Genomic DNA, 14980 nt, shown 5'->3' with positions numbered 1-14980 from the left:
TAACATATTTTACATACATTTTTGCTACTTTTTACTTGTTTTAAATTCAAGCTCAACAATCGTTTTTTCAGTTATTTAATTTATTATAGTTATAAGTTTTTTAATTTATTATATAATAAGAATATAAAACATTTAAATAAAAATATTCTTTTCGTCATAGCATACGTATTGCAGTTCTAATGACGATTGTGCAAATGTATATTTAATAATCATAAATTTTGACTCTTCAGCGCTACTCAAACATCGAAATGTTCACGATTAAGCTTAAAAATAATGTTATAATGAAGTATAATTTATGTGGCATGTTTTGTAGAATTTAATTTGTTTATTTACGAAAGTACTTACTTATTCTTTTATATTTATTCCTTTATTTTGTTCTATCGCGATTTGAATTTCATATTCAGATTTAGCAATTTATGTAACGAATTTTGCAAATTATATAAATTTTGTAACAATTTTTTTTAATTGGAAAAAATGCAGGAGAAATTATTATTTTGATGTTTGTTGCCATCTATTACCATAGAAAAAGCTAAATCAAAGGAATTATAATGCAACAATCAAAGGCACGTGTCATTTAAACAGATCACATTATATTTAATATTTTACAAAAAGATGGTAAAATATAATGAATTTTTATTATCATCTATTATCAGTGTACAAGTAAGTACTTACTGGCTCGGTCCCGTTCCCATGCCAATCATTTATATTTACAAATTATTTTCATCTTATCACTATTCAACATATACGAAATATTCTACATGTTTCGCATACGTTTGACCAAAATGATCAATTAAATACGATAAACTTAGAATATATTTATATATATATTGTACATGTGTCCGGGATAAAACGATTTCTTAAAATGCAGATATACTGGCCTTTATTGACTACATTCAATCTACAAAGAGTGCTAACGAGACGTAGTTTTAACAGTGATCAACAATAAGTAATTCATTAAAATTTTATCTAACAATTATACACATCAAATATGAGATGAATCTTGGATTGCGCTACGAACGTATATGAGAGAATAAATGATAATATTAACGTCTTCCTTATATATGTACAAATTTTATATGTATATGTATACAATTTTTTAACAACGTTCAGAATTGCAATATGTAATTCTAGAGTATTTATTCAGAAGTATCGTGTAGAAGAACTTGGGATCAATTGTAGTACGGCATAATTTAGTTTTTGTTATCCGCGATAATTCCAGCTTTCATGATTACGGTTGCCACCTCAATATCAATCTTTGCCCGATTAGGAAGATTAGGAAGATTATTACTTTCTCTTCAATAAGAAAAAAGAGCAACATCATATTCAAAATTTTTTAAAATCATAACTATTTTATTTTCTCAAATTTATATATATATATATATATATATATATATATATATATATATATATATATATATACATGATTAAGGATCACATTTTTACAAGATAAAATATATATATGAACGCAACAACAATAATTACAACAGCAAATTCTTTAAATGTTCTTATTACACTTAATAGTACTCTTAAATTATTTTTTCTAAAAAAATAAGAAAGAAATAATGATTTGCTTCATATAGCCCGAAAATTTTCTATTTAAGCAAGAGATCTTATTCCTGAAGACTTCAAGCAAATTCGGGAGAGTGGCAACCGCGTGATTATCATATAAGATATATTAATATCAGATCTGTTTTTATTAAGCTAACGACTAGCTAGAAACAATTGAAGGACGAGAACTTTAATATATTTACATTTACATCCTCAATGTCTAGTTAAAATATAATAAAACTTTGATTTTTTTTAATGTTAAATAATTATTGAATTATAATACAATCGTCGCCAGATTCTCTCATTTATTTTCCCCGATGAAAATCTCAAAGCATCGATCGCTGGACTTCCGAGGTATACGATTCGGTAGACAATTTCTTTGTCTACCGGATCGCGAGCTTATTAATTTATATGTCCTCCACATAGTCTGCCTTAAATTCCAGAAAAGTATTACTAATCTACAAATCACGCTGTGATTCCGTCTTAAAAGCGAAGTTGTGCTCGGCAGTTATGTTACCGGAAAAAAACGACGTTAAGTATCGTCCGTGACACCTGTGTGAAAATTTGGGCGCGCAGGAGAGCATATTTACTTGAAATTTTCAATGTCTACGATGAATCCTTCCGAATTTATTTAGAGAGACAAAATTCTCGAGTACGAGTGTTGATAATAATAATAAAATGAGTAATATATATTGTGCATATCTAAAGTTCAAGAATTAAAAGATAAAATTAATAAAGTTTAAAAAGCTAAGACTGTTACAAAAATTTGTATACATATTTTATATATTTACATTAAAATATTTTAATACCGATTACAGGCAAAAAATTCATCTTTGAAAAAAATCTGTCATAATATATTACGTGACAGAAATGATTATCATGTTAAAAAAGAATGTAAATGAAAAATGAAAATGTCGATATTTCCGAGGTTTTCTTCTTGCGAACGTTTCTTCTTTGCTTCCGGATACATTATGAGGAGACGTGAAGGTCACGGTGGCGGAAACGATATCGGTTTGTAAGATAAGCATTTGTAAGATAAAACGGCCACCAATGTTACATGTGAGTGTACACGTGCGTGTACACGTGCGCTACAGCGGCGTATTTATCGGACGACGTTCCTATCCTCCGTCGTTCGTCTTCGTCTCGCGTGATTATCGCGAATGAAGGAGCGAGCGAACGCGTGCGCTCGTTAATTAAAACGGCGGAATCTCGTTAAAGTCGATTGGTTGTTGCGTAAGCGACCATCGATCGACGGCTTGCTTGTGTCAGAATTGAGATGTCGGCCGTCGTAATTTTTTTTCCACAAGGTTTGCTTGTGCGAATGGAGCGCACGTGCCTCGCATTTACTTAGGCTCGTTCACGAGTAAGGGTGAGCGAAGAAAGGGACCACAGGAATTCGCGCGCGAGAAAGTAATTAAGGGATGGGAAACGAAACTTGTCATTCATATGACACCAGCATATACATCTCACATGCGCTGTTTTTTATGCAGTTGTCTCGCAAGTGTTTGCATTATGAACAGTTTTTCAATCCTAAGGTAAAAAATTAGGAAATTATTTTCTTTTTATACGAATTCTTATGCATTAAAACATTGTTCAAGATTTTATGCATACTGTTGTAATTTTACATCTCGAGATTTTATCTTTATAGAATATAAATGCAGAAAAAAAGATCTATTCAAATCTTTTTTTGTTACATGTTAAAAATTAAAAAAATTTTATCAAAAATAATAAAATATAGAATAAAAAATATGAAATGTGCAAAATATTCTAGAATTATAAGAAAAAAGAGAGATATTAATCCTTAATATATCTATGTATATAATTAAATTTATAATTAAATTTTATAATTAAAAAAAAATGTATATACATTTTATAAAATTATAAAAATTATAAAAAATACATATTTTAAAATTTTTTGCAGCATTTTGAATTTGTTGATTTATCGTCTACATTTGTGTCTCAGAAATATATGTACTTGAAAGTATTGTTGCTCATTCGCGATGGATACTTCTTTGTATAACTTCTCATAATGCAAACATTCGGATTAAATCCTACTAAATGTAACAGTTTTTTTTAAATCAGATTGACAAGTCTATTTATTTAATTGATATCGCAAATAACCGTGACGATATTATGGCCATTAAGTCTAATACTAATCACTGACGCTGCTATTCGATGTGCTTATTGTTAAAACATACATTTAAAATTGTTAAAACTTTACATTTGTACCTTTAAGAGAATGACATATCTAATTTGTATGTAATATCTATGTATAAATGTAATAAGATTTAATACCTACTTTATGCACACGTACGCACAATACTATTTTAAACTAATATACATAGCATATGTATATTAATATACATATACTGTTATATATATTTTTATATATACATATATTATTATCATTATTCATATATTGGTGTATTAAGAGTGAACATGATATTTATATATGTACATAATGTTACATATTAATGGTGCATATGGTACATATTAATATTTATTTAATTTATATGTCGCAGATATTTTTTATATAAATTCAGCCTTCTTCCAAAAAAAATGCGACATAAATATATGTATATATATATATATATATATATATATATATACATGTTTGTAAAAAAACGATGAAGACATATACAGTATATATTGATATACCATATATATAATGTATACATTCCCTTATCTCATATTCTTTCAAATATAAAAATAATTCTAAATTTATTCGATAATATAAGCATGCTTTTAGATAGATCATAATAGATATATTTTCGCTATAAACCAGTTTAGATCAAGTCGTTTTCCTTGCATCTATTCAATTGCTTAAAATATTTTTGTCGTTGACTGCATCAATTAAATAAAATGAAATAAAAGATATATAATATATAATTTTTAAACATACTTGTTTAAATATCACATAAGCTTTATATATCTAATTTATTATATATAATACTCAAATTATTCGGATTTTACTCTCTTAAAGGATTATCAATGGCGATTAGACTTCTTATATACGAGCGATAAAATAACGCGGCAAAAAATCACTCTATATAGGGTCTTATAATGAACAATGGGACACAAAAATAAATATCTGCTTTCTTTTATTTCCTTTTTATCTATCTAGTTTCTATAGGTAAGGACATTAAATCTGTCGACCTTTGCAAATTCTTCGCTCTATACCTTCAATTTCATTTTTTTGGAGAATTACTCATGTGACGATTATTTTTGTGTCATAAACGATGAAATAATTATAAGACAATGATATTGCTCATGTAGATTTTATATAAAAAAAATGGTTTACCAGAAATATTGGAATATTTCCGTTATTTTTAAAAATATAAAAAAAATATCCGAGGAAAATGTTTTACAATAGAGTTGCCATCTCGAATTGTGTAAAACTTTTTCCGCATTTAAGCCAAAAGTTTTCTTTTACTTTTTATTTAAATTTTCAATTCAACATTTTGATATTTTAGATAGTTATATTATCTTTGATATTTATGAAATTATTTAACCTATAGTTTTTGTCGAAAACTCTTCTTTTAAATCTTTAAGAGAAAAATTGTTCGCATTTACCTTCTATTTGAGATACATAGTAGGAGCTCAACTTCTGTATAAATTAAACCTATCGAAATCCTTTGGAATAAAATGTGAAAATGTTGAAAAAATAGGAACAAAATTTCAAATCAGGCAGATATTTTTTTCATTTCTCTATTACAACGGAGATATTCCGATATGTTGTTTCTCTTGGATCTTTCTATAATAGCGAAATGAGAATATAAAATAAATGTCTTTATTTTTCAATTTCTCTCATTATTTTTATTTAAAGTTCTAGACTTTAGGATCTCGTCGTTAAATCTATTGGTTTCTTCGCGGACGAACTTTCTGTGTCACTGGCGCTTTCTATTTCGTCGTCTTGCAAATGATTGTTCACAGGTATCGCGATGGTTTTCATGGAAAGATCTATCGGATTATCCTGCGGTGGTTGACAAGCGTCTTCTCGTTCCGAACTGCAATCGAATGATTCGTCCTCGGAAGTTCGCGTTTCCTTCGGAGTCGGCGATCTCTCCGACAACGTCCGTTCACTCTTCAGGTCCATGTCCAGGCAGAATCGATCGTTATTGTTGTTCCTCTCGCAAAAATCATTCTCGTTGACAGATGACGTCGACATTCTTGATCCAATCGTTGCTGTCGTCGACAATGTCACGGTGGATGTCGTAGGACTGTTGCTCTCATCATTCGTCACCGGCGAACGCCGTAGCATGCTAGACGGATGGTTCGTCATGAAAGGATGAGACGCGCCGTGATGCGTCGCGTAGATGTGAGCGTAGGGTGAGAACATGGTAAGACCAGGCGGTTGCAGAAAAGCCGATGGCAGCAACGACATATTGCCGAGTGGGAAGCCCAATGGTAGACCCATCATTTCCTTGCTCAAGACAGACAGATCAGCCACAGGCTGCTGCAACTGCAGTGGCGGATGCAGCGGTCGTAAGCTGGGGTGTCCGATGAAGACCGCTCTCTTCTCGGAGACTTCGACAGAGCTATCGCTATTGTGAGATTCGGGCGAGCTGATGCTGGGCGAATTCGAATTCTTGTAATCGTCTAGACTGAGCATCATGGTTTCATCCTTGCGTTGGCTACCGTGAATAGGAGAGCTCGTCGGCTGCTGCGAGAGCTGATGCGGCAGCTGCTGCCGACCGAGAATAGCCGGCGTGTAATGATGTTGCTGCTGTTGTTGCTGTTGTTGTTCTATTTGCTGTTGCTGTTGTTGCTGTAAAAGACAATGAATTTTGAACCAGTTCGATCTGCGGCCGTACCGTGAACCAGACTTGGACATGCCGACGTGGAGACATTTTCTTAAGCGGCAGGCTTTGCACGCGGTACGATTTTTCTTGTTTATCACGCACTCGCCCCCATTCTTGCATTCGGTGATACTGTTCAGGTTATTGTATGAACGCCCAAAGAATGACTGCAAAAATAATTAATTAGATCAATTAGTATTATATAAGTACATTATACATTGCAGAACACATGCAATGAAATAATTTTCCAGAAAAGGATATAACGTAACACGAAAAATTAAGGAATTTAATTTAATTTAATTTAATTTTTTATTTATAAGATATCAAATTTTAATTATAGTAAATTGTTATTTGATAATATGAAAAAACTTGAAGCGTATCTACACATTGAGAACTTTTTGGGAACGAGATATCTTTTTCATTAAGATGATTATATTCATCAGTTAGTTAATCCACATAATTTTTTAAAAAATACATTTGTTTTAATTTTCATTATTGTATATTTTTTACAGGTCCATTTGCGCTATTTCTATCGAAGACAATATCAGTTACTATCGACTTGTTGTCAAATCATGGAATCATCATGTGAGCCACGTTTCAGCGAAAACGGGAGACGAAAGGCTTAGAAACCAGCGGCACGATACTGCAACGGCATTGTAACACTTGTAACAGGTACGTAATGTCGGAGTTGTTAGCGTGTAACCGTACGCTCTCGTTGTCTCATTCATGGCGTGCGAGTGGCAGGGGGGTGAGAGGAGGGGGAGGGGAGAGGAGGTGAGGTCGACGGTCGGAGGCGCGTGCGGCCTGTTGTTCTCGCGCTAATTGCCCAAATGGTGCAATTCCACGTGATTCCGACACCGTGCTCGTTGCTTTCGTGTCGCGAGCAATAATGTTGTCTATATGCTTCTTTCTCCTTTCCTCCTTTTTCGCAGGAGAAAACACGTATAAAATTATCTTACCGTTTTACATAATATAATACATATTTCGACCGAGATATAAATGAACTTATTTTTTAATTTCTTTATTTTAAAATAAATTTTAGAAAAAATTATCACAATTTTCATCGTATGTAGAGAAGATTTCATGGATATTGATATATATCAATCATTTTGACAGGATCTTAAATAATCGTTTTATAATAGTTTCAAACGTATATTGCGAAATGTTGCTTCTTTTACAATCGGATCATTGCGAGACAACAGTTTCGGTTGAATTGACATCTAGAATTTCTCAATCGTCGCGATTAATATGTCGCTCGGCGCACAACGGACTGTCACATCGCGAATCGTCGAGCATTTAAAGGGACGCCCGCGCGACCGCGTTGTCCACTTTCGCTTTTTCTGCCCCGTACGCACGCTATATTATTAATCGTTTCTGGTTCGTTTGTCCTGGAAACGAGCTCTTCCTGCGGCATGGTGGTCCCGATGCGCGCATTGCCGAGAACTATGGGCCGGCATCGCGTTCCACTTATTTTCGCCGTCGACGCCGTTTGTCCTCCACCTTCTTGCCGACGTCGCTTACGCGAATAAGAAAAGGAACGCGCGACGCTTCAGAAGCGATGACACAATTGAGAAAATGCTACCGTTATTACGTGCCCCCTCTTCCCGGGCCGCACGCCCCCTTCATTCGTCGTGCACGCTGAAGTTATGCAAACGGCCCCACTTGAAAGCCACAACACGCTTCTTCGTAGCACCAGCCGGATGATCATTATTGAGTCTTTCGGAAGTTTGTTTTAATATATTCGCAAGAAAGAAATTAATGAATTTTGAAAATTTGAATTGTAGTGCGTTAATTCGCAATTCTTTTTAATCATAGTCAAATGTTAAATATACTTGAAGAACAACGACTTAACGAACAAAAATTTATTATTCTTTGCAGTAAACTTTTTTAAATTTTTCTTTTAATCCTATTCTTATCTTTCGCACGTCTTTTCAGAATATTTCGCTATGGCGTCTCTAGTTCTACGCGCGAAAGAGTTTAATCATTTCCTTAAGAGATTTTTCAACGAGACAAAAAAAAAAGAGAGGAGGAAATCCGCGGCGGACGCACGTGTGAGGCCCCCTTTCTCGTTCCGATCATCGTGCTGCCTCGAGACGCCGCTTCCGGTGCTTCGCACTTGTCCGCCACAATTGTTTCCGCCCTAGTTCACGATTACGTCAGCACGACATTGTTTCGTTTCGTTATTTTCGTTTTCAGGCCCATCGTAGCATGTCAGTTCTCCCTTCTCTCCGCGATCCTCCCCCGCCGCCGCTCTCGTTTTTCTCGCTTCACGCTTCTCGAACGAGAGCGTTCTGATGCCGCGCGGAGATTGGCGTGTCGCTTTTTATTAATCGAATCGCCTGCGTATGCTTGTTGCCGGTTTTTGGACCTCTTCGAGGTAGGTTGACACGCATGCCTGACCGAACGTTTAACCTCGGCTACGGAGCTACTCGTGAAAGCGACCGCTCGCTTACCACTCTGGGCCTTTGCGAAATCACGGGAAAGAGAGTCGCCCCGCTCGGCGCAGCGTGTCCGACCGAGAAAAAGTGCGAACGAGCCGCCGAGGAAAACATCATCGCTATTAGACCGATTGATCAGGAGCGAGGTTCTCTTCTCTCTCGGTCACAGCCGCGCTTTTTTGACGGCGAGATCGATTTCCTTTATGCCTGTTGTCTTTCTCAGTGGAGCGATTCTCCGGAACGCGTGTCCCCACTTGCGGTGGCGATCACATTACGCGAAGAAGTTTGGACTCTCGGTTTTATGTCATTCCTTCTGTTTAATTTAATTTATTTGTTTTCGTTTATACTTATCTCAATATTTCAATGATATAAAAAATACGAATGATGATTACGCAGGTAGTGCCTGTATTTAGAACGCCATAGTTTTAGACCAAATAATCATTTATCGCGCAATCATAGCGCAAGATGTATGTACGGATGATTAAATTTAAGCACAGAGGGAGAAGATTTACCATAATCGATGATTTTTTTGTCGATAATTTTCAACGTCGTAATATTTTAAAAGTTGAAAGAAAGAGACAGAAAGACTTAGATATTAAACAATATTAAGATTTACTTTGCAGCCCTCGCAGGTGAACGCGCCAAAGTGGAAGCCAGCCGCTGGTTCGCCGCATACCTTACATTGCTGGTTCATCTGCAAGAGAAAACAATAGTTGTACTGTAGTCGATTTTTGATTGAATTAACGAGCTGCATGTGAATTATATATATTTTAAAAATGTTATTACACATATTATCTCAGAGATTAAAGCAAAGAAAAATTTCAATTTTTTTCAGATATTGTGTATTTAGAAAAATATCTCTTCTCTCGAAAGAAATATCAATCCTTTAATGTATTTAATAGTTTGTGTATTATTCATAGCATTCAAAGTAAAACAAAAATCTGATAAAATATAATTGCTATTGACTTTTTATTGTTTTCGCAATAGAAATTTAGTCTTGTATAAATACCAAATGTTTCTATGCTAACAATATTGGTAATGTATGCGATAGCTAAAATTTTATCAATTAATTTTATATACAAGAAATTGTACAATATTTGTGAAAGTGAATTCTATCCTCTAGATGATGCACTACTTTGTGCAATAATATATAGACAATGTCCCAAAATAATGAGTAAAATAGAGATAGCAAAAATTTATTCAACCAATTATACTCTATTCTAAACAATTCATTTAGTCATTATTTTCATACTTCTTCTCAGATCTTACTTATCATGTTATAAATATTCGTTGAATATATAATTTATAAATATATATATCAGAAGATATTAGAAACTGAGAGACTATTAGATACTGAAATTATAAGAAGCTGACTAATGTAAGTTTGTTGCAATACCATAAAATGATAATGCGATGTTTCTCTAACGAATCACTTCCTACGCGACGGAAACGGAAAGTGGATCGATCGAAGATACACGTACGTTTGACAAGTCGGCGATGCAATCTTTATCGTGCGCCTACACCGATCGAGCGCGCGATTGAGTAAGAGAAGAGGCGCGTTGCATAATGCGCCGCTTTGCAGTGCAGCCCGCGCGCGCACGCGAATCGCTGGATCGTGGCAAAGCGGTGCGTGTTACGTTCAACGAGCGGAAAACTCTTGCGCTTGCTTTTTTTCTCCTTAGCCGTGTTTTCTGTCTCTCTTTCTCGCGCCCGTTCCGCCGAGCCGGCTCCTTTCGCCTTCTTTGGCCGATCGTCCAGAAAATGGACCGTGGCTCCGCGGTCTCGTTTTCACACCTCGTCGCTTTTATTTCCTCGCCGCGATCCCTTGCATAACGTGCATTTGTGTAGGCCAGCGAAGCGACGCCGCGTTCCAAAACAGAGACAAACGACTATCCTACCTCCGCAATGTTCCTTGCTCTTTTTTATTTCTATTCGTTTCTTCTTTTACGAACTCGTCCATTCCCGACGCGCGTCATCTGCGTTCTCGATATTTCTTTGGATTTTATTTTATTTTTTTTTTTTTCAACAAAATGTCAGAAGATCAGGAATATATGGGACAATAGCGGTGACCTAGATGCTTGTGCCGCGGCCCGAGGGCACAACTGTGCCCACCTTCGACGACTTTCATACGTGACGGACTGTCGCTAAATGGAAAAGTAAATCTCAACTAATGGAAGAGACATCTGCGTTGTTTGATCAACGGAGTCTCTCTCTCCTGACCTACACCCAACAGTCGTTGACACTTGTCATTCGCGGATGCCGCCGTTTCTGCCGCGGTATATTCTACAGGTTTACACTTGTACGCACCACCACGCAATTCCGCGTTCATATTTTTTCACTTACTGTGTTCGCGCGCTTATTTCCCGCCGTGTTACACACGCAGCACAAAATCACATTACGATGTGATTTATTATGATGTTATATATATTATAAATTGATTTATATCGATAATTAAAATAGTTTATTTTAATTTATCTCTTCTTTCATGATCGCTCGTTGCCACAATTTGCGATATTTTTTTGATATAGTCGAAAAACTAGCATAGTTTCATGTTGCATTGTTTGCTCGTAGATACTCGATGACAAACTTGAGTAACGCCGCCGCGTATTTCTCAATTGTAACTAAATTATTCAGTATACTATTCATTAACGATAGCTGGAGAGCCTATTCTATTATATATATTTTTTTTTTCTTAAATTTGAATTCTTCATCGATAAGGATTAAGGGGTATTCGTCTTGATGATAAACCAACACGGCCGCGACGCCTGATCAACAGCAACCTGTGTTAACAGAGATAGAAATACATCCGGTAACAGGTAAATCTCATTCGGTGGATGCCCATACGTTCCACGTCGATGCAATCGCGATGTTTAAATGATATTGTGTCGTGTTGAGGTGTCGCAACAAGATACACACAATGTCGTCAGATAAAATCAAACGAGGTTAGCGAATTAGATTCCGCTGAAAAAATAAATAATAGCAGTAAAATATAAAAAATCAGAGTATTATAAAACAAACAAAAATATCAAATTATAAAATATGTATAATCAATTGATAATATACAAATATTTCTTTTTTTTACTTTATATATAATAATTACTTTACAATATAAACTATATAATACTATTCAAAAGATAAAAAATTACATGCAACTAATAACAACTTTCTTGAGTAAAAACAGTAAGATAGTAAGTAATTGATATAATTTACAAAAAAAAAAAAATAAATCAATAGACGAATGCAAAAGGCGAGACGATTATAATTTCTTTTGCTAGAAATTGCTTTGGCAAGATCTAATTAAAATAAGAAATCTATACTTCTACCATACGACCACAACAAGAAGTTTGTTAGGTAAAAGTAATTAATAATGTAAAAAATAAATCAAAATGCAAAGAAAAATAATAACACAAATCAAAATATTTAAATCAAAATATGCGTTTAAAAAAGCTGAAGATCTAAAGAGAGAAATCTGAAAATAAAAGAAATCTGGAAAAAGGAGAAGATTGCATTGAAATTTTATTATATGTACACAAAATGTAATAATCATTACTAAAAACATTTAAAAAATGACGATTGTATGTGAAAAATTTTAAGGAAAGTAGACATAAAAATACCGATAGTGATAGATGATTTTTATTTGCTTGATGCAATATTTCTATAAACGAAATCGTTGGTTTTACCTAGGTGATTAATAAACGCTATTTATCTTGGTTCACGAGAATTATTCGGCGTAATCGAAAATTTCACAATTACACTTGACAACGTAAGTGGCCGCCGCGCGCTTGTTACGCCGATCTTTGTCCGCCTCAGTCGGCGCATGCAAACAGCTGATTCACGGCTCGGTAATCGTAATAGCTCGCGCGACTCGCGTATTAGAGATTACAAGTTATTATCGCAAGCTATTGTTTTCCCTCCAATTTTTCGATGATCGTTTCCTCATGACAGCAAGAGAGTCTGGTCTCTAAGATGGATATCCTGTTCGTTCATTATTCCTTTGCTCAGTTGTACCGATTTTTACGATTGTCGTAACGAAGCGTTGCCGCGGAAACAAGTCACTCTTCTCGGGACACCCGGACACGAGCGTGCGAATCTAGCATCCGGCAATAATAAAAGACGATCCGATCTTCGATTCGCCGCCGATCGGCGGCCCACTCGTGCAGGCGCAAAGGTACTCTGTAATAAGCACTCGTCTCTCGGCACTCCTGTCTACCGACGACGAGACTCGGCGCGTATTATCATCGAGAGCGGATCTCGGCGGCAACGATCATCGCCAAGATCGTCGGGGACCGCCACGAGGCCTGACCTTGCGGACTGTTGCACCAAGCAAGCGCCGATCTGTGCGGAGCCGTGAGAATCGTAACGACTCCCGCGGATCGCAAAGAGTTGCCCGGTGATCATCGGCGGTGACTGCGAGACATTTGATGCACATCTGTCAGAACGCTCGCAAAGCATTCGATCGTTGCAATTCCTGCAAACTGTGCCGCATTTGGTCTCCTTTCTAATGCCGATATCCTCTACAAACAACCACCCACTGTGTCTTTCATCGCCGAAAAAAATAGACTCACGACCAAAAAAAAAAAAAGAAAAATGGGAATGATTCTAACAAAAAAAAAAACTGTTCTCACCTCATCCGCACACTTTTGAGTTGCTATTGAAGTAGCTAAATAGAGAAAATGAATCTAATACTCCATATTTCTTGCTGAAAAAAGTATTTCTCTCTCTCTCTCTCTCTCTCTCTCTCTCTCTCTCTCTCTTTTCCTCCCTGTTTCTACCTCTATTTCTATTTCTTTGAAAAGATAATAGCAACAGAAAATTAGCAACGGAACGTTAAGAAGATCTTGAGCTATTCTTTCGCAGCAAAAGACTTATTTTAACCCGCCCTAAATTTTGCGGTCAGAATGTATAACATATATCCGGAAATAACAACTGAACTTTTTTGTCTATTGTATTCCAAAAACTACATCCTATAATAAAACTTGCTTAAAAAACTGTAAAATTCGAATTTTTAAAGCGATATAAAGACTTAACTATACACCTAAAATCCTCCTTAAAAAATGTGTCCTTAAAACTTTTAAAATAAAACCTTAAAAAATTTTTTTTTTTTAAAGAAAAAGCACTCAAAGATATTTTCGCGTATTATCATGAAAAATACTATATTACTATTTTCTTTTATATCTGTTTTCGCTTTCTACTATCGCATCTTTTTATAAAATCGTTTCTACTTTTACGGTAATGGTAAATCAGCTTTATTAGAATAATGATAAACAAAGAAAGAAATAATGCGATGGAATTATTTTGAGCACGAGCGCGGCAAGAATGTAAAAAGAGAGGTATGTTTTTATTGTTTGTTTTTATGTAGAAGGTCAAAACCCGAAAAACACAACTGATGTGTTATTAAATAACAAATAGAGATCCCATATTTCTTTTTTCCGTATCAAAAGACTTGACACACACACACACATATATATATATATTTATGTACGTAAGATTTGTTACGTAGATATAGTCATAGCGGCGGCCGACGGCGATTCATCTTCTTATTGCTTACAGACTGCTCGGTATCATTCCAAATATCAGCTCACCGCGCACGTTCATATCCAAATTGATCGAAGATTTCGCTCGAACGTTAATCAATACGGCGATCGCTTGATCTGCGAGGAAGCGCTTCCGGCCTCTCGCAACCTCATCTCGGCGAACGGCGGTGCTCCAGTTTGAGAAGAACAACTTCCGTTCTTTCGAAACGGAGCGACGTTCCGCAACGAACGTTCCGACCTTCGCATCGGCCCGCGTGCGACGCAACGACGATGTTTCCGATTCTATTCTATATATCGCGACCGACGTACGATCGACACGCGGCCGATTTATCGCGGCTTGTATGAAGTCGCGGACAAATGCTACGTTTTACGATGACAAACAGGTTCGCGGATGCACGCGCGTTTGATAGAATTGACGAGTCACGAGTGAGAACTCATCACGGCATCTAAATCCGCGACGAAACGATTCCGAAGCAAATTCTCATCGCTCTCGTCGTGTTCTCGATCGTCGTTTTCGAGGCATGACGCGACCCGATATCATTAAGATTGTATCAAATATGAAGAAATGCGATTAGAAAATTGATTAATTACAACAAATTGCGATAATAAATTATAGATACCGATAATTCTAATTGATCGAAAGTTTTATCGTTTATTATCT

General features: G+C 35.6%; 1 protein-coding gene across 4 annotated transcripts in view; it reads right to left on the bottom strand.

The window, feature by feature from the left end:
• Positions 1-1405: 1405 nt before the first annotated feature.
• The window catches only part of LOC126848392 (knirps-related protein-like), a 122700-nt gene continuing 109125 nt past the window's right edge, over positions 1406-14980 (bottom strand). For 3 of the 4 annotated variants that reach the window (XM_050589261.1, XM_050589264.1, XM_050589262.1), the window contains 2 exons: positions 9402-9479; positions 1406-6514 (listed from right to left, as the gene is read on the bottom strand). In XM_050589261.1, coding sequence (XP_050445218.1) covers positions 5384-6514; positions 9402-9479 — 1209 coding nt within the window. In that variant the 3' untranslated portion in view covers positions 1406-5383. Of the gene's footprint in view, positions 6515-9401; positions 9480-14367; positions 14425-14980 lie in introns of those variants that run through there. The other variant, XM_050589265.1, reaches the window with a different exon arrangement.

This window comes from Cataglyphis hispanica, chromosome 3 (genome assembly GCF_021464435.1).
Source record: "Cataglyphis hispanica isolate Lineage 1 chromosome 3, ULB_Chis1_1.0, whole genome shotgun sequence".
Taxonomy (NCBI): Eukaryota; Metazoa; Arthropoda; class Insecta; order Hymenoptera; family Formicidae; genus Cataglyphis; species Cataglyphis hispanica.
The sequence above is the reverse complement of the archived record's forward strand: the minus strand, read 5'-3'. Positions and strand labels throughout refer to the sequence as shown.